The 18591-nt window shown below is 40.4% G+C and overlaps 1 protein-coding gene across 1 annotated transcript; it reads right to left on the reverse strand.

The window, feature by feature from the left end:
* Window positions 1-3984: 3984 nt before the first annotated feature.
* SKP1 (S-phase kinase associated protein 1) lies at window positions 3985-16246 on the reverse strand. Its single transcript, XM_081502848.1, has 6 exons — window positions 16146-16246; window positions 13386-13482; window positions 9427-9500; window positions 6534-6677; window positions 5453-5593; window positions 3985-4841 (listed from the first exon to the last, which is right to left on the reverse strand). Exons 2-6 carry the CDS (start codon window positions 13480-13482, stop codon window positions 4806-4808), a joined length of 492 nt encoding a protein of 163 aa, XP_081358974.1. The 5' UTR covers window positions 16146-16246; the 3' UTR covers window positions 3985-4805.
* Window positions 16247-18591: the final 2345 nt, after the last annotated feature.

Below are 18591 nucleotides of genomic sequence, written 5' to 3' on the forward strand. Positions count from 1 at the left end.
TCCTGCCTCTGAACAATAAGCTGTTTCACTGACAGTATCCCACTTGTTTCTTTTCCACAGTCACAGAACTGCGGGTTTCTTCTCTATTATGGCACACATGTTCAAGACCTTGAACCAGGGATTTACTCTGGTCACCTCTCCTTAAGGGACTTGGGGCCTGCTCCAACCTAGAGAGCTCATGCTAGGTGTACAGCCCCCATTCCAGGCTGCGATCTTAACCCCGCTAGTCCTCTGACCTCACACTGATGCAGGCACACGCTAACCTGCCCCCATTGCTTATATGGGGATGGATTGGAAACTGCCACTCACAGCCCCTAAGTCCACCCAACCAGAAACAGGCGCACATCACTGGGCTCAATTTCCCTCTGAAGGCAAAGAGAAGACAAGTGCATACCCTATTCTGAGGAAAACATGAACACAAAGCAATCTTTTATAACTTGGTATCATCGTAAAATCCGAAAGATGGGTATTTTAAGCACTCTTTCCTCCCAAAGACTGGCAAGATGTGTGACATGAGTATTCATTTTATACAAAACCTCTGAGGTTTACAGAGCCAGCTCAAAAGGTCAGTCAACCATCAGATACAAATGTTAACTAAGAAGTGTATCACAACAGCTAACTGCTGGGCCACCATCATGTTTTACAATTTTCACTTAATGCAGTTAATTTTTTGGACTTTATGTTTAGAAATATAAAGTCATCTTCCAGGGTACTATCTATTGAAGTAGGCGACTGGAAGTTGTAATCCTAGACTTTTTTCTTAGTGCTAGAGGAGACCATTCTCTTGACATCTGTCCCATTTAAAGAAATCCACTCTGGCTACTGGCCTAGTTGTTTCAAAAAACTGCATTTTAACCGAGGCTTATGCAAGACCGGGTTGCTGCATCTGATCTGGTGTCTTATTTAAGAGCACACGGGATACATAACAATGCACTCTTTGTGTATGTGAGGGTAAAGAGGAGGGCTTTGGCAACATTCTTAAAATCAAACCAGCCTTAAAAATAAAAAATTTTGGAAAACTGACTTCAAAGAAGAAACTCAAATCTTCAGAGATCATACCAGCACATTCCTGTGAGGCCACAGCGTGACTTGAGAGTGTAGCCTCAAATTCAATTTCAAATACCACAGCAGTCCCATCTCATTTCCAGCCAAAAACTAGTCATTTTCTGAGATATTTCTGAGACACCCAAACTTCCCTTACAGATTCCTAGACAACTAGCAGATTTGCTTGAAATACAGATCTTGTTCCATCCCCTGCTAAAGCTGCTCCCCCTGCCCTCCCGGGCTCAGAACACATGGTGAGGGCTCTGCCCAACAAGCTAGCAGGGTCTTCCCAAGTCTCCCAAATTGACGATATTCCCCCCTTTATAGGAAGCCCTGTGGCTTAACTTCAGAACTGTAACTACATTTTGAATAGCCCAGAAGCTATGCTGCCCAGCCTTATTCAGTGTTCAGTAAGCCTGGCTAAAGGCCAGAATGGTTCTCTACACCATTCTCAAGAAGAAAGGGTATTAGTTCCTGCATGCAATTCTAGGGGGGAAAAACTGCACACAGAGTGGGCAAGGGTAACACAGACATGCCAGGCCTGTCACATGTGAAACCAAAAACTAATTCATTATATTAAAAAAGCTGACCCGGCTTTTCTGTCAGGTTAGAAAAGCTGTTTTACTGTGACTGTTTCAAGTCTCTAGAGAGCTTATAAGAATTCACCATAGAGGCTTCCCAGGTGGCGCGAGTGGTAAAGAACCCGCCTGCCTATGCAGGAGACCTGGGTTTGATGCCTAGCTCGGGAAGATCCCCTGAGGGCACGGCAAATGCCTAGAGAACCCTTCTGGACAGATGAGCCTGGCGGGCTACAGTCCATGGGGTTGCAAAGACTCAGACGACACAACTAAGCACTCACACAACACATGGGTTCTTGAAACAGAGCCAGTCACCAAAGCAGAACCGCTTCCTAGGTTGTGTCACCCCCCTAATCCCAACTATTCTCAACACCTATTTCAGACCTCAAATTACCATGGACCTCAGGCTCTCTATACTGGTCTGCTTGTCCACAATGGGCAGTGGGGGTCTCAGAGTAGCCATAACTGAATATACTCAGGGAGTACAGCAGGGAGAGGTACAACAGAGATGGGGACAGTCCCACTAGTAAAAGCCCAGCCTAGGTCCAAAGAGATGTTGAAGAATAGTATGGGACTGGATAGAGTTAACTGGAAAGGGCAAATTCTTTCCAAGGGGTAAGAATGAGTCTATGCCTAGTGACCCCCACGTGTTAGAGAAAAAAAAGGGGGGAGGGAGCACTAAAGGACAGAAAATTAAAAATTTGTGAGCTATCTCAAACTACCAAGAAAACTTCATATGCCCTGAGTCACATATCCAGTGACTCACTGCCACCATCCTTCTCCAGCTAGTTCCAGATTAAGCTTAGAATTAGCATGACATCATGCTGTCCAACAAGTTACAATATAGATTTTGCTTAATTCCAGCAGCAGGTATGTACGAACAATTGTAGAATAAACAAATCACAGTATAATGCCACTCTGGGATCTCTAACTTTTATAAGGAATACCTCTGTGAATCTTTGGAAAAATACTAAAACTAAGTAATATCTATTTTGTATATTAAAGATGGATTTCTGAAGGCAAGCTAATAAGAGCACTTCAAAAGAGGTTAAGAATTCTTAGAGGACATATATCCTTAACCATCAACTCACCAACAGCATTACATTGCAGGGAGCTACTGTTTTCAACTTATCCAAGATCACGTAGGTCCTAAGAGGCAGAGGCAGGACTCCAGCCTCACAGCTTGACTTCATACTACAGTATTAGCTCAGAATAACTGGGAAATGAGAAGGCAGACAGGTTGACAGGTTTGCTGTTATGCTATGGGAATGGGCCCCTCACTTTCTTTGGATAAAAATGAGAGGCTGGAAAACTGGTAGACACATTCAAGAAATAATGAGTATACAGCAGGAAGAGGGAAAAGGTTAGGAAAGTGCTGCAGCCAGTTTGAAGGGCCTCTTAATAGTGTCCACAAATTGCCTGTTTTCTTAGATGACCTGTCAGATCTCTATTAAACATGATTTAAAGACTATGGCCAAGCTCTACAGAAAGTCAGGAAGGGAACAATTATATTGTCTATCCAATCTTACATATTCAGAAAGACTTTTCCCTTCTGGGAAACAGAAATGAGACACTCTAGCTAGGACTGAATGCTGCTACCTTTCCCACTAAAACCAGCACAAATGGAAAAAAAAGCTTACTTCCTGAGTAAAGGGAATCAGGGATCCAGAAGTAGTCAAAGGGTTGGCATTCTTTTTCTGTGAAGGGTCATAGAGTAAATATTTTAGGCTTTTTGGTCAGGAATAGTCTTTGGTGTGTCAATTATTCCTCTGGAGAAGGAAATGGCACCCCACTGCAGTATTCTTGCCTGGAGAATCCCATGGACAGAGGAGCCTGGCAGGCTACAGTCCATAGAGTCACAAAGAGTCAGATATGACTGAGCACACACACACTATTGTAGAGGTAGATATGAGACAAATAAGAGATGAAATAAAGGCAAACTACTGTCCAGTAGTGATCTGAGCCATAAGAGCTACACAAGGGAACACATTAAAACTACATGTGAATACAGATAATTCTTAAGTAAGAAAAACAGGGAGCACAAGGAGGAAAGAAAATTAAAAATTTGTGAGCTATCTCAAACTACCAAGAAAAACTTATTCAACTGTAGGTGAAAGGCTGGAAACCAGAGCAGAGCAGTTTGGAGTACACCAGTAAAAAACTGAGCCAGTGGTTCCCCTGAATGGTATCAATGACAATTGGAAGAGGCAGAAGTCTATCAGAACCTTAGTTATGTAAGCAGCCTCCAGAGAACTAGGACAAGAACTGCCTCCAAGTCTTTTCCAACTAAACAACCACACACACATTTAACTCTTTCAATACTAAGTAAAGAGAAACATTTAAGTACACAAAAAGCAAACCATTTACTACCTACCAGGTAACTTTATTGAAAGTATCTTGCATTCATGACGGATGCTTTCTGGGTTAAGCCACACATTTTAACATTACAGGTTAAATTATTTTCTACATGCAAGTAGTGTGAATAGTTTTCCCCACATGGGATCACTGATTATAAAAAGATGGACACCATATAGGCTATCTTTTTTAACTGAAAAGCTAGCAAACTAATTATTATATCTCCTCCCAAACCACAAACTGAGTAGTAACTGTGCCTTCAAAGCTGAGGATTAAAAATGCAAAAGTAAGCCCTCAGATCCAATTAAGGAAGCCCTGCTACATACAGGCTAATGAATACCAGGGGTACTTACTCCCCCAGGAAGACTGAAGACACTCTGATAACCCCACTCAAAGCATTTACCTCAAGTAGCCTTTTTCCAGTTTCCAGTTGAATAAAGATAATACGTTGTTAAGTTCTATTTCAGAAGGTTTTTTGCAAGTTGCTTTATTTACAATGCCAACTTTAAAAGTCACTGAACTAAAATTAACTGGACAATAAACTAGGCAGAAATTGCTTTACAAAAAGGGAAAGCCCAAAATGCCACTTTCTATAGGGAACCCACAGTTCAATTTTATTCAGCGCAAAGAAAAGAAACTAGAAGAAACTGGGCCGTAAGTTTGGAACTGTACTGAAACTACACATGCAATGAGGACAACATTCTGCTAATACAATTGACATGCTGCTGCATTTGTTGACTGTTTTTCTAATATTAACAATTATAAACAAAGCAGTGCAACTAGTATTTGGAATAATCCTTACAGTGTTACAGCATTAGACATGAAATTTCACTTCTCCTCACACCACTGGTTCTCTTTGCGTACCTAGAAGAGAGATATAAGGAAGTACCTTAAGTAGTCTTTACTAAAACCGCTACCTAGCCTGTGAGGTCGGTTAGAAAGACAGACTGAAAACTGGGGGGGAAAAAAAGAACAGGTTAAGAGTATACTTTCAGGTTGCCATTCTTTCCCTCCTGAGTTTTTTTATTGTGTCCTGCTGAAATTATCAAAAAAGAGCAAAGACAATTGGCAATTACAGCTTTAGTCATGACCTGTTGTCAACAAAATTATTCTGATCTATTCATTCATTTCTTCTCAGTACACTAAGTATCCTGGCATACAATCCATAGGGCCTGCTCTTCTGAAGTAAAATACTGATGGTTTACATGTAAGGTCCCAGGTCCAAAACTAGTAACTGCTAAGGAATAAACATCAAACTGCACTATAAGAACTAATTGTTCTTATGCTTATAAAAGATCAGTATCATCTAGGTGCTTAGACTAAGAGACCAGTATATTTTTAGCATACCAAAGGTACCTAACTTTCCCTCAAGAAAGGTAAAGACTCCTTGATATAAACACCTCTATTCCTAGCATGCTATGGGTTTTTAGTTTCTTTAAAAGCATTTGATCAAGAACAAGCTGTTAGCTACCTACCTGGGCTTCCTCTTCTTCAGTAAAATCATTTTTGATATTGAATGTCTTTCGAATCTCCTCAGGAGTTTTCCCCTTGATCATATTAGCAACAGTCTTGCAGGTAACATCAAGCAAACCTTTGATGTCTAAGTAGTTTGCTGCCTGTAAAATAATTGTTTTCATTACATACTTGATGCTTTAAATCAAATCCAAAGTTAGTGACTAACAATGAACATCTAATTTAGCTTAAAATGCTAGTCAATTTTAAAAAATTAAAGACTTTGTTAAATCTTAAAGCCCAAAACAGATCTATCTTGGAAGTATATACTTGCAAGTATATTCTGCTGTCATTAATCTACTACATCCTTATGGATTCCGTCTACTTGTTTCACCAGAGACAGATCTCAACTGAGATTACAATTATGATTGTGGATTTACATATTTATCCTTTAGAGTTCTATTGGTTTTGTTTCACTTTCTGGAAATTCTGCTTTTAGGTAGAAAAACATTTAGAATTCGTATGTCCTCTTAATAATGAACAGATCCTTTATCATTACATAGTGAACCTCTTTAATCCTTTAATTCTTTGCCCTGAAATCTAATATAGTCACTCCAGTTTTCTTTTGGTTATTACTGTTGGTATACTTTTTCCACCCTTTATAAACTTAATTGTGTCTTTATATTCAAAGTGAGTTTTTTAAAAAATAGCTAAGCCTTATTTTTCTATCCAATTACTTGTGGTGACCATTTACATCTTTTTATTCTGATAAAAAGTCACATAATATAAAACACATAATATTTTAACCATATTTAATTGCACAGTTCAATGGCACTAACTACATTCACCCCGCTGTGCAACTCTCACCATCTTCTATTTCCTGAATTTTTCACTTTCCTAAACTGAAACTCTGTCCTCATTAAACATTTAATTCTCCATTCTCCCTCCCCATAGACCATTTACATTTAATGTGGTTATTGATACATGGATTTAAATATAGCACTGCACAAGCTTAAAGTTAAAATTCAATATCAATGAATGTAACAAATGCAAAGTGCTAAAGGTTATGCCAAAAATATCCTATACTATGCATTAAAAACATACCAATATAAGCTCAAAGAGTGTCCCTTGGTCAACTTTCAGGAATTCTTGATCCCAAACAGGTATATCATCTGTTCGTTTTTCTTTGTTCTCATCATCCTCAGGAGGAGGAGGATCATCCTTGTGGTGGGTGCACCACTGAATGACCTACAACATAAAAAGTTTATTCCTATGTGGCATTTTATAACAAGGACTTACACTGCTGGAGTAAGTTCATTCCTACACAGGAACTAGCTATAAGTCAGCTTGAATAAAGTTAGTAGCCAAGCTCGACAATCACAACCCTAGAGGATGAAAGATATATATAATAGCAAACCAGTAAGGACCTAACAGAAGCAGAAGAGATTAAGAAGACGTGGCAAGAATACATAGAAGTACTGTACAAAAAAGGTCTTAATTACCCAGATAACCACGGTGGTGTGGTCACTTACCTAGAATTAGACATCCTGGAGTCTGAAGTCAAGTGGGCCTTAGGAACCACTACTATGAACCAAGCTAGTGGGGGTGATGGAATTCCCGCTGAACTATCTCAAATCCTAAAAGATGATGTTGTTAAAAGTGCTGCACTCAACCAGCAAATCTATAAAACTCAGCAATGGCCACAGAACCAGAAAAGGTCAATTTTCATTCCAATCCCAAAGAAAGGCAATGTCAAAGAAATGTTCAAACTACTGTACAATTGCATTCATTTCACAGGCTAGCAAGGTTATGCTCAAAATCCTTCAAGCTAGGCTTGGGCAGTATGTGAACTGAGAACTTCCAGAAGTACAAGCTCAATTTAGAAAAGGCAGAAGAACCAGACCAAACTGCCAACGTTTGCTGGCTCATGGAGAAAGCAAGAGTATTCCAGAAGAACATCTACTTCTGCTTCAATGACTACACTAAATCCTTTGAGTATGTGGATTGTAACAAACTGGAAAATTCTTAGAGCAATGGGAGTACCAGACACCCTTACCTGTCTCCTGAGAAACCTGTATGCAGGTCAAGAAGCAACAGTTAGAACTGGATATGGAACAACGAACTGGTTCAAAAATGGTAAAGGAGTACAACAAGGTTGTAGATTTGTCACCTTGCTTATTTAACTTATATGCAAAGTACATCATGCGAAATATGTGGCTGGATGAACCACAATCTGGAATAAAGATTGCCAGGAGAAATATCAACAACCTTAGATATGCAAATGATACCACTCCAATGACAGATAAGTCTCTTGATGAAGGTGAAAAGAGGAGAGTGAAGAAGCTGGCTTGAAATTCAATATTCAAAAAACTAAGATCATGGCATCTGGTCCCATCACGTCATTGTAAATAGATGGGGAAATATGGAAGCAGTGACAGGTTTTATCTTCTTGGGCTCCAAAATCATTGCGGCCGTGAAATTAAAAGATGCTTGCTCCTTGGAAGAAAAGTTATGACAAACCCAGACAGCATATTAAAAAAGAGACATCACTTTGCCAACAAAACTGCTGCTTTTGAATTGTGGTGCTGGAAAAGACTCTTGAGAGATCAAACCAGTCAATCCTAAAGGAAATCAACCCTGAATATTCATTAACTGAAGAATATCAACCCTGAATATTCATTAGAAGGACTGATACTGAAACTGAGGCTCCAATACTGTGGCCACCTGATGCGGAAGGGCTGACGCAACGAAAAAGACCCTGATGCTGGGAAAGATTAAAAAGGCAAAAGGAGAACGGGATGGCAGAGGATGAGGTGGTAAGATAATATCACTGACTCATGAATTTGAGCAAACTCCAGGAGATAGCGGGCTTCCCTAATGGCTCAGTAAAGAATCTGCTTGCAGGGCAGGAGATCTGGGTTCAATTCCTGGGTCGGGAAGGTCTCTGGAGAAAGGAATGGCAACCCACTTCAGTATTCTTGCCTGGAAAATTCCATGGACAGAAGAGCCTAACAGGCTACAGTTCAGAGAGTTGTAAAGAGTTGGTTGGACATGACTGAGCAACTAACAGTTTCTTTCTGGGAGACGGTGTAGGACAGAGGAGCCTGGAGAGTAGACACGACTTTGTGACTGAACAAAAAGCAATGTGGTAAAAAAATTCATAAAGAACTCCTATAAAGTCTATTAGACTATAAAATGCATTAACCTGGAAAACATTATGCTCAGTGAAATAAGCCCGACACAAAGAATATTCTATGATCCCATTTTTAAAAGATACCCAGTACAGTCAAATTCAAACACAGAACACAGAATAGTGACTATAAGACACTTTTTACCTACACTAGGGATATTAAAAAGACTGGTAATAGCCAATCATGGTGAGAATATGGAAAAATATGCAGTACAGCTGCATCTCATGCCAAGCTCAAGAGAACACATAAAATCCAACTGTATATGGTTAATGACTCTGAAAACTCCTTAAGAAGGGACCAACTGGAACCAACCATTCCCATATCTAAGCCTAGCCAGTTTTCCCCCTAGTGTGGCAACTGGCTGCCATTTCTTCAGAAGAGCATTCAATTACACAGCAGGCTCTAGTAAAGAAGCCACACTCCCTGAAACACTAATATGTAGATGGCTGTTTATGCACAGGATAAGGTGATCAACTGAGAAAAAAACAAACCAAAAAAAAGCATGTATCATGTTCTCAAACTACTTTTGATGCACACCCACTCAGTATACAAGCAATCAAAAATACTTTCCTTTTTGCTAACCTTATACTACCATATGTATAATAATTCAAATCTGCTAATGAAAAAGACAAGACATCTTAAATATTCACAGGGTTTGGATAACAAAACAAATACCTTAGTCATAATCTTACTATAGCTTTTTTTTAAGGAAGCTATATATATATCTAGAAAAAGATCACCAAGATATTGATAATTAAAAAACGGATACATATGTATTTATGTGTACAGTTTGCTAGCACCCTTACCTTTTTTAATATTGCTGCATTAACATTTGGCAAGGGGACTGGATCATCATCTCCTTCATCATCCATTCCCAAATCTAAGAAAACAAGAGGGGAGTTGCCATTATTATCTAACTCCATTATAACAATCAGGCTGTTTCAAACAAGTAATTTGCAAGGCAAGTTTATCTGAAAGACTCAAAAAAGTATTTTACTTATTAAAAATAGTTCACCCAAAACTATATAAAAACATGTGAGTAGACAAATACAGGAATATTATATAAACAGAGTTTTTAATTAGGAAAAATGATTTAATAAGTGGGATAACTGGCAACCACTTGAGAAAAAATAAAAGCCAGACTCCTACCCTAACTCTTGATACCAAACTCTCTAGATGGACATCATTTAGGAAAATAAAATAATGTGAATTATTGTTTTATTTCCCAGAATGGTCTGTTAAAATTTGAAGCCTAAATATGTATATACACACACATACACACAACAGATTATGCAGCCACTGACAAAAACAATGCAGGCAGCTCCACACTTACTGGTATGATTCAATATTAGAGTAATATACAGGTTTCTCTAACAAAAAAGTCTTTCACGAATGGTTTCTGTAAGGCAAAAATTTTAAAAAGACAGGGTTTTTCTGGAATGACTCAGGAAGTGAATGATTTTTCCAAATTATGTTATTCCTATTCCCAAGCTTTAAAGCATTCTTTTGTGGCATCTTATATCAGAATTATCTCAGTATGAAACTTTATTCCAGAGAAGAGCAGTGTCTTAGTTTCTTGGTAGAATAGTTTGGCATTTCTTTGGACGAAAAGTTTCTCTGAACCTATCAGCTAAACATCATATGGCACTTTGGGGACACAGGCTTCCAGATGTCATCATAACTTTCAGATTACCAAGGTGGTTGCTGAGCTCCAAAGAAAAAACTTAAAATCTGTATGTTACTCAGATTCTAAGAAAGAATGTTTTTCAAACCAAATGGGTCTGTCTTCCAGAGCTGCCAAAGAAACATGTAACAGTGCCAAGATTAGAAGTCAAAAGTTACCGCATTGCTATACTGGTTGTTTCACAGCATCAGTTACGCTGACATGGCTCAAACTTTTGAGTCCCTAATTATAGCTATCCTAGGCAGGAAGAATTAGCTATGAATATCCAAAGAAATCAGAACTGTAGGTGGGAACTGATGCAAAAATCATTCTTAACACTATGAGACTAGCTGAGGTAACCAAGGAATGAATGAGTATTGATGTAGTGAAGAGGTACAATGATTAAGCAAATCCTGGGGAACTGAAGGCTTTAAAAATGGGAGGAGAGGCTGTGAGTGAGGTAAGTAATAAGTATGCTGAATGCCAAATCTATAAGGGACTGATCAAATGTCAGAAGCTCTCATTAAGTCTAGATGAGAATTGAAATGATGCACTTGACAACATGGAGATCAATGAGCTTTCTCCAATCAAGTGGTAAAGATGAGAGTAGATTCAAAAAGTACCCTATTTTCCTGTATGTGTACATTCACTCATCTCCCCTCTACTCTCCACCAATGCCTTTCCCTGATCCCATCTCTGAGAGTAAAACTACAAAATGACAATATTTCAATTTGGATCAAACCACTTATGCTTTTCTTGAACTAGTATGAAATATTTTTAAATCAGAGGGGAGAGAAAGAAGTTCTACTATGTAATACACATGTGGTTTGGGGAGTGAACATATTAGAGGAAACGCAGAAGACCAGCTTGTTTAGAAGATACAAATGTTATTTGGAAGCCTTAACTCATGTTAAATATAAAGGCCTTATAGTTTTAAATGATTCACTTCTCTAGCATTTAAACCAAGAATTTGCAATGTTTTTTTTGCTAACTGAAGGCTCAAGTACCAACAGTCATTCCTTTAAGCTATTTAGTTTCAAGAATGTCTGAAAAACACTTGTATCCTGATACCACACCCCAGACCTGAAGAAATCAGTCAATGCATGTGTACACATGCCACTTTCACTTCTGATTATACAGTGATTAGAAGATTTCAGTTCAATACACTCCAGTCCTCAAGAGGCTAGATTTCTATATAAACCACTGGTACTTTAGATAAAGCCATTCACCTCCAAAGTCCAAAGGCTATGGGAAGAAATGAACTGTTGCTGTCTACTATTCACTTGCTTCAGTGATCAAAGTTGACACGGAAAACCCAAGAAATCCTATGTTTGTTCTTACTGGCAAATGCTTCTTTGAAGCAGCAAAGGACAGATTAGGGTGCCAGGCACCAACTAAGATGAAGTAAAGAACACTTTCACTGCCAAAGCAAGTATTTAGGCAATAATTTTGGTATCAGTTTCTACATCTTCTAGATAAAGCCTTACTCACCTGCCTTTAGGGATACTTGGTTAGCTTTCACACTCCTATGTGACCATACCACAGTTCTTCATTCAACACATACTTGATGAACAGTGATTGTGGGATGTACCAAGGGGTTTACAACTTAATTGAAATAATCCATGTAAGTTAACCAGGGTACCGGACTGTAAGTGCCACATAATTGTTGCCAATTACCAAACTAAAAAACTGAAAAATCTGTAAGTATGTTCAGATTTTATTTTCTTTTAAAAAACAGAAGACAAACCTTCTGCCTCTCAGCTTCCATCTCTACCACACCTAGTATCTGACTTGTTAGAAGTCTAAATTATCCCTGAAATCCTAACTGATCAGTCTTCAATCTGATAATCCTCCCTTTTCCTTTGGCTTTTACAAATCCTACTCCAGATTCTCCACCTCTGACTTTTCCACTCCTAACACCCCATCCTGCCTCAATATGGCCATTTGCCAATCTCATTTACTTACACACACACACACACACACCATACAAAGTAAGTCTGTCTCCAGCAATCTATAACTCAGGGACCAAGAGCCAATAGTCAATTGACCAGTAGGTTATTACAAAGATCTTTTGAGGGAATCTCTTACACAACATGTTCAAGCTCAAAGTCATTTACTTTCCATTCCCCTCAAACTTGTTACTCAGCTCTATCAACTACAGTATCACAATCACAACCCTAACTAAAAATCTCAAATTTTAAACACATCCTCTCTCAGTTTACCTCAGAATGCTCTCCCAAAACATCTTTACTAGTTTGAAGTATCACCTCACTAGGACTACACACTACACTCTCTCCACAAGCCTAAAGACTAACAGCAGCCAAGATGTTTCCATAGCACCGCTTGGACTAATGCATTAATTATACCATGTGACCGTTGAGTATCCATAAATTTTGGTATTCACAGAGGGTCCTGAAACCAGTCCCGTGCAGATATGGAGACAACTGTACTAAAGAACATTCTTACCACCCTTAAGTAGTTTTCTCCACCAGTTCTAGAAACTGATTTGTGTATCTCTATATATTATTAATGTCTACCAACCCACTGATATTACTAAGAAAAGATCTATGTTAATAGCAAAAGCTTTTAAATGCTTCAGGAATTGTTTTCTTGCCTTCTTTATGTAGTGTTCATGCTCTGCAGTTTCAAGGGAATGACAAAATAAAAGGGAAAACTTGGTTTAAAAAAAACACCTACTTGGTTTACAATCTACTCAGCTTACTCCCTCTATTGAAACAAGGTGTTCTATTTAACTACCATATATAAGGTATCTTTTTACAAAGGCTTTAGTTTTTGCCATTAGAAATGTGAATGCAAATTTACTTGTCAGAGAAATGGACCATTATCTGAGTCTTGGAAATCATTTCCATATTATTAGTAGTCTACGATATTATCTACTTAATAAGAGAAAAAAATAACTAAGAAAATGCTGGAAAAAAATGACCCCTGTCAGACAGATGTAGTTAATACTTTAAAGAAAAAACTTTACCTCTTCAAATGGGCAATTTTGACAGAATGTTACTTCCAGACTATGTTTACAGGTTATATCAAACTACATATTTCTTCCCCTTTCCCCTGACCCAGGTTTTCTAATAAACTTACCTTCCAACATAGTCTTGATGGTCACAGACTGTTTTGCAATTTCAACATCAACTTCGAATATCTCTCCATCAGAACTCTGCAACTTAATTGAAGGCATCTAAAAAAAGGTATTATACTCAATTTGAAATTTAAGAGATATTACTTCTATATGGCATTTCATCAACTGTAGCCTGTTAGAGCCCTTCCAACTCATTAACCATAAAATCCTAAGGACCTATAGTATATAACACTATAAACACTCTGATTATTCACAGGCTAGCACACAAAGGTAGAAACCTTTTTTCTAAGTATAACTCCTAGGTACAGAAGCTTTTAACACCTGCTCTCACTGGTTTAAGATTTAGAATAATTTATAATTCTGATGCAAAATACATCTAAAATGGACTTACTGACTCTTCCTTTCTGCTCTCACTGACTACCCCATTTGAATAGTTAACTGCCACTATTAACCACCTGCAAACTTGAGAAAGATCAGTACAAAATAAACAAAGCTACCAAATAAGATAGTAATTTTCCCAGCAGTGAGACTTATCAGTGAAAAATGAGTTCAGATCCAAAAAGTAGATCAGGATATACTTACGTTTGGATCAATGCAAGACCATATACAAGTGAATATAATATTTAATAAGCAGATGTTGTCCTAGTGACTTAAACATAATAACTTAAATTTCCTTTTTATCTTTCATCACTGACTGTCCAGGTATCCTCAGTTTGAGATCTTCCAAAATCCTCATAGTAATAACCTATTACTTACTCTAAAAAAACTTTATTAACTCACGTTAATTATGAGTCATTAGGAAAAGGACACCTCTTACATAAAATTAAACAATTCAAAAGAGCTGAATTCTGTCCAAAAAATTAAAAAAAAAAAACAAAACTCTTTAAAATTGAAATGTTCTAAGCTTCTAGGCCAGCAATTTCTTACCATCTTCAGATTTTTGAGTGAGTGGTTCAGGGGAGGGGGTAATGGCAGCAATACCTGATCCTAAAAATTCAAGACCTCTTTAAATTTCAAGTATAGATTTTTCAATCCTGTGATGTCATTACAACTTAAAAACATAGAATTTGACACTGAAAACACTGACGGAACCTTTGTTAAGTTCCCAAGACTTAAGATCCATTAAAACAGTTAAAATATTCAGTCTGCTTTCCCCAGATAATTATCTCCATTTCCCAAACAGACAAATTAGCACAAGGAGGCAAAAAGGTAAAGCTGTTTTAAAACCAGCCATTGAAATACCCAGCTCTCCCTCATCCACGGTTGGAGAATCAGATTTCATTTTTCATTTCACAAATATGTCTGTTTTCTCCACGTTCCTCAGTACCTGCCAATAATGCAGTTGTCCAGCTCCATGGGTAAAGACCCAGAGAAGAGGACCTTCTCTGTAACAAGGCAATAACAAAAGGTATCCCTAAAAGAAGTATTTTAATGTGAGTTCAATTTCTAATTACGAAACATTCTTTGTTGGGCTTTTTTTTTTTTTTTTTTTACTTTCCATGCACTGGAGTGAACATTATTAGAGAACCCCAAGCCTGGCAAAACAGCTGATAAAATTAGCATATTTCAAATAACTTTCGATAAACAGCAAGATCTGCTTACTCATAGTCAAATTCGTGTATTAGGTTACTTTTAAAGGAGTTGAGACCTTACTCAACAACAGCAAGGAAGCAATCGGTTAATCTGCAATTCGACGCCCTTTGTAACACTAAACTTGATACTGAATTTTTTTTCGTGTTAAACATCTGGAATTCACAGCAAAATTTAATAATAATGGATGTAATTTTGTTTGAAATGTTTTCAAGACTATCCCTTCAATTCCTTATGCTCTGGTATTTGTACATTAAATCACCCTCTATGAGGTGGGTTTTATCATCATAAAGGAAAAAGCCTGTTTTAGGCGACCGAAATTCTATTGCTCTACAACACAGAAACCTTCTACTATAAGGCTCTGATGAAAAAAATTCATGACCCCAAATTTAAGCCTGAAGTCTCCATTAAAAAGTGAACCAAAGAAAGGAATGAATATCCCTTCAAAAAAAAAAAAAAAAGGCCAGACACCTCGAGTTAAGGCACCTAAAAAACCACACCACTATGACGATGGCATCTGCTATTACAACCGTTTCAGCAACCCCTGGCTATGGCAAAACAGAAATATTCTGAAGGAGCAGGCGGCTCTCTGCCAAGATTCGGTCCCAGCAGTTAGGTAGGACCGGTGACTAGTGACGCCAGTTACACGGGCGAGAAAGGATGTAAACCAAGAATCCAGCGTTCCCGGACTAACACTGCCACTATCGCTCCGGACACCAAAACAATAAACATGGACACATGCCCACACTCACGACAGCCCCGGGAACTCCATTAAAAGTCCCACCGCCACCCTCGCCCTGGGTCCGGCAGGCTTACGGCCAAAGGAGACCCCCGGCCCCAGATGGGCCTGCAGCCGAACTCCGCGGCGGCTGATGGTCGCCCCATGCTGAGGAGGCCCAACCCCGAGCTCGACTCGCACCTTCTCCCTCCCGCCCGCCGGGCACTCACGGAGGCGCCGTGAAGACGCCGACTAGAGGAGGCCTCCTCGAGTCAAACCAAGGGGTGGGAGAACGGAGCCCGCTGGCATCTCCCGGAGAATGGGGTCAATTGTTCCACCAGGCCTGAGGTGAGGCCAGGCCCAGGTGCCTCCCGCCTTCAGCTGGGCCAAAGCCCGAGTGGTGTGACCACCAGCTCGCAATCCGTCCCTTTCAGCCCCGTCAGCGTCCACTTACCGTGTTAGGTCTCAAGGAGATGGCGGGCCGGAGGCTAAACTGAGCAGTGCGGCGTCGTCAGACTGCAAAACTACAAGGCGGAGAACAAGGCAATACAGCGCAGCGGGGCGGCGCGGCGTCTGCCTTTATAGGAGCGGGCGCAGGCGCCGAGGACCCTGGGGCCCGTGACGTCACACAACCGGCGGGGCTGCCCGGCGAGATCGCCTGACGGCAGGCGGAGGCCAGCTGGGCGGGCAAGGTGGAGACGCGGCTGGGCGAGGTGCGGCGGGCCTTGATGCTCACCCACTTCCTCGAAAGCTCGGCTCGCTCTTCTCAAAGCAGGAACGGCGGACTAGCTGCGGTAATTCACGGTCTGCAGGGGTCCTTCAGGCGGAGGTGTCCTAAACTGAATTAAAGACCCAGGTCTTGAAAAGCCTAGAAGCCCTGGGCGAAGGAGAAGGAGGGGGAAGGGAGTGAACTGGGAAAAGGAGGGCGGGTAAGGGTGGGGATAGAGATGAGGGAGGGAGAGGTGTTCTTGGGTGGGCGATTTTTGGGAGGGGCTGTGGCTCCCTTTCAGGATGGGGAAACTGAGACTCAGAATAGAGCTGGCGTTTCCAGTCAGCGCTGAGATTCTGCTTAGGGCCTCAGTGCCCTCCCCTGAACCTAACATGAGTTATCTCATTCTTCACAATAATCCATATGGTGAAATATCGTTATTCCCTTTTTATTTGTGAGGGAACAGGTTCAAAATGAGGCAGTGCAAGGAGTTTTTGATACTCTTAACCCGTATTTCCTACCAAGGACTTCTGAAGAGGCCTCTAGTCCAAAATAACCATTGTTGCAGGGAGAGCCCAAGTCTAGAGTGGACGTCTCTCTCTACCGGTGAACATCCGTTCTGCATAAGTGTATTGAGACTGGGGCGGGGTTAGGGGGTGGGGGTGAGGACTGGAATGGGGAAGAGCTCCTCAGCAAACTAGGCAGCCAGAGTCCAACGCTTGTGTGGGATGCTCCCTGATAATTTTCCTTTGGACGAACCCAACCCTTAAGGGAAAGGGATTAGTCTGAAAATTCTCACCCCCACCCTCGCCAGTCAGGGACTTTGACCAGCTCTACCCTGCTCTGCCTAGGGAACAACAGCCACCCCACCCCAGGAAACAAGGCGCCAGCTCACCTAACGAACAGGCACGTGATTGGTATTCCTGACGCCAAAGAGACAAAAGACACTTCCCCACAGGGCCCCCTAAAGAAAGCAGAGGCCTACAGCTCTTCTGGGATGGGACTGGGCAGGGATGCCAAGCAGCTCCTTGTGTTACCAGGTCTTTGCCAGCTGCGGTATCCAGTGTCTGCCAGGTGCCGCAGCTGATGACAGGAAGATGAAAGGACCTACAGGCCTCATACTTTTTTTGTCACATCACAACCCTGCCCTCAGCAGCTCCAGTTTCTGGTCTCCCTAGTCAAGGCCCACTGGAGTCCCTTTGCTCCCCTGCTTATGGCATACCAGGTGGCACCGTCTAGTCTTGTTGAGCATACTAATCAGTGCCAGTCACACATCTAGTCTGAAGATCTTGCCCAGGGCCTGGCATAAAGTAAGAGTATGCTTTTTCCAAGTATGTCTGTGGTCCCTCAGCATTAGAATCACCAAGAGAATCTTTTTTTTTTTTTAATTTTTTGTGAAGTACACCATTGTTAAAGAAAGTGAAAGTGAAGTCACTCCGTCGTGTCCAACTCTTTGCAACCCCTGCCAGGGATTGTAGCCTGCCAGGCTCCTCTGTCCATGGGATTTTCCAGGCAAGAATACTGGAGTGGGCTGCCATTTCCTTCTCCAGGGGATCTTTCCAACTGAGGGATCGAACCCGGGTCTCCCGCATTGTAGGCAGATGCTTTTACCATCTGAGCCTGAATTTGTTACAGTATTGCTTCTATTTTGGTTTTTTGGCCAGAAGATGTGGGATCTTAGTTCCCTGACCAGGAATCCAACCTGTACCCTTTGCATTGGAAGGTGAAGTCTTTTTTTTTTTTGGAAGGTGAAGTCTTAACCACTGAACTGCTAGGGAACTCCCTGAAAGTCTTGTTTTTAAAATGCAGATCTTATTTTCTCTTACAGCTATCATATGCATAGATTATCTCAGGAAAGATAAACAAGTAGTTGTTTGCCTCAGGGGAGGGGAACTAGGTGATGAGAGAAGAGGGTTGGAGTCATTTTTCACTTTATACCCTTTCTACCTTTTAGATTTTGATCCGTATAAATGTATTACATATTCAAAAATTTCTTTACTTCAAAAAAATTGGCATTAGGTCAAGAAAAATGAGGATTCCTAGGTCCACTCTTGATCTAATGATTCAGACTCCCTGGGGGCAGGCTTTTCTGCCTTTGGACAAGTTCTCCCAAGTGATTCTTAAAGGTAAGTTGAGAAACCACTATGGTAGGAACTCAGTGATGAAGCACTGCTAAGAAGGGGCCAGCAGT

This window comes from Giraffa tippelskirchi, chromosome 6 (assembly GCF_054371585.1).
Source record: "Giraffa tippelskirchi isolate mGirTip1 chromosome 6, T2T-mGirTip1v1.2.pri, whole genome shotgun sequence".
Classification (NCBI taxonomy): domain Eukaryota; kingdom Metazoa; phylum Chordata; class Mammalia; order Artiodactyla; family Giraffidae; genus Giraffa; species Giraffa tippelskirchi.

Excerpts from the sequence above, each read along its gene's own strand:
- SKP1 (XM_081502848.1), bottom strand. The coding sequence starts at position 13,482 with ATGCCTTCAATTAAGTTGCAGAGTTCTGATGGAGAGATATTCGAAGTT. Across the intron at positions 6,678-9,426 it reads ATGCAGCAATATTAAAAAAG|GTCATTCAGTGGTGCACCCA; the intron begins GTAAGGGTGCTA and ends TTTATGTTGTAG. Across the intron at positions 4,842-5,452 it reads CTGAAGAAGAGGAAGCCCAG|GTACGCAAAGAGAACCAGTG; the intron begins GTAGGTAGCTAA and ends TCTCTCTTCTAG.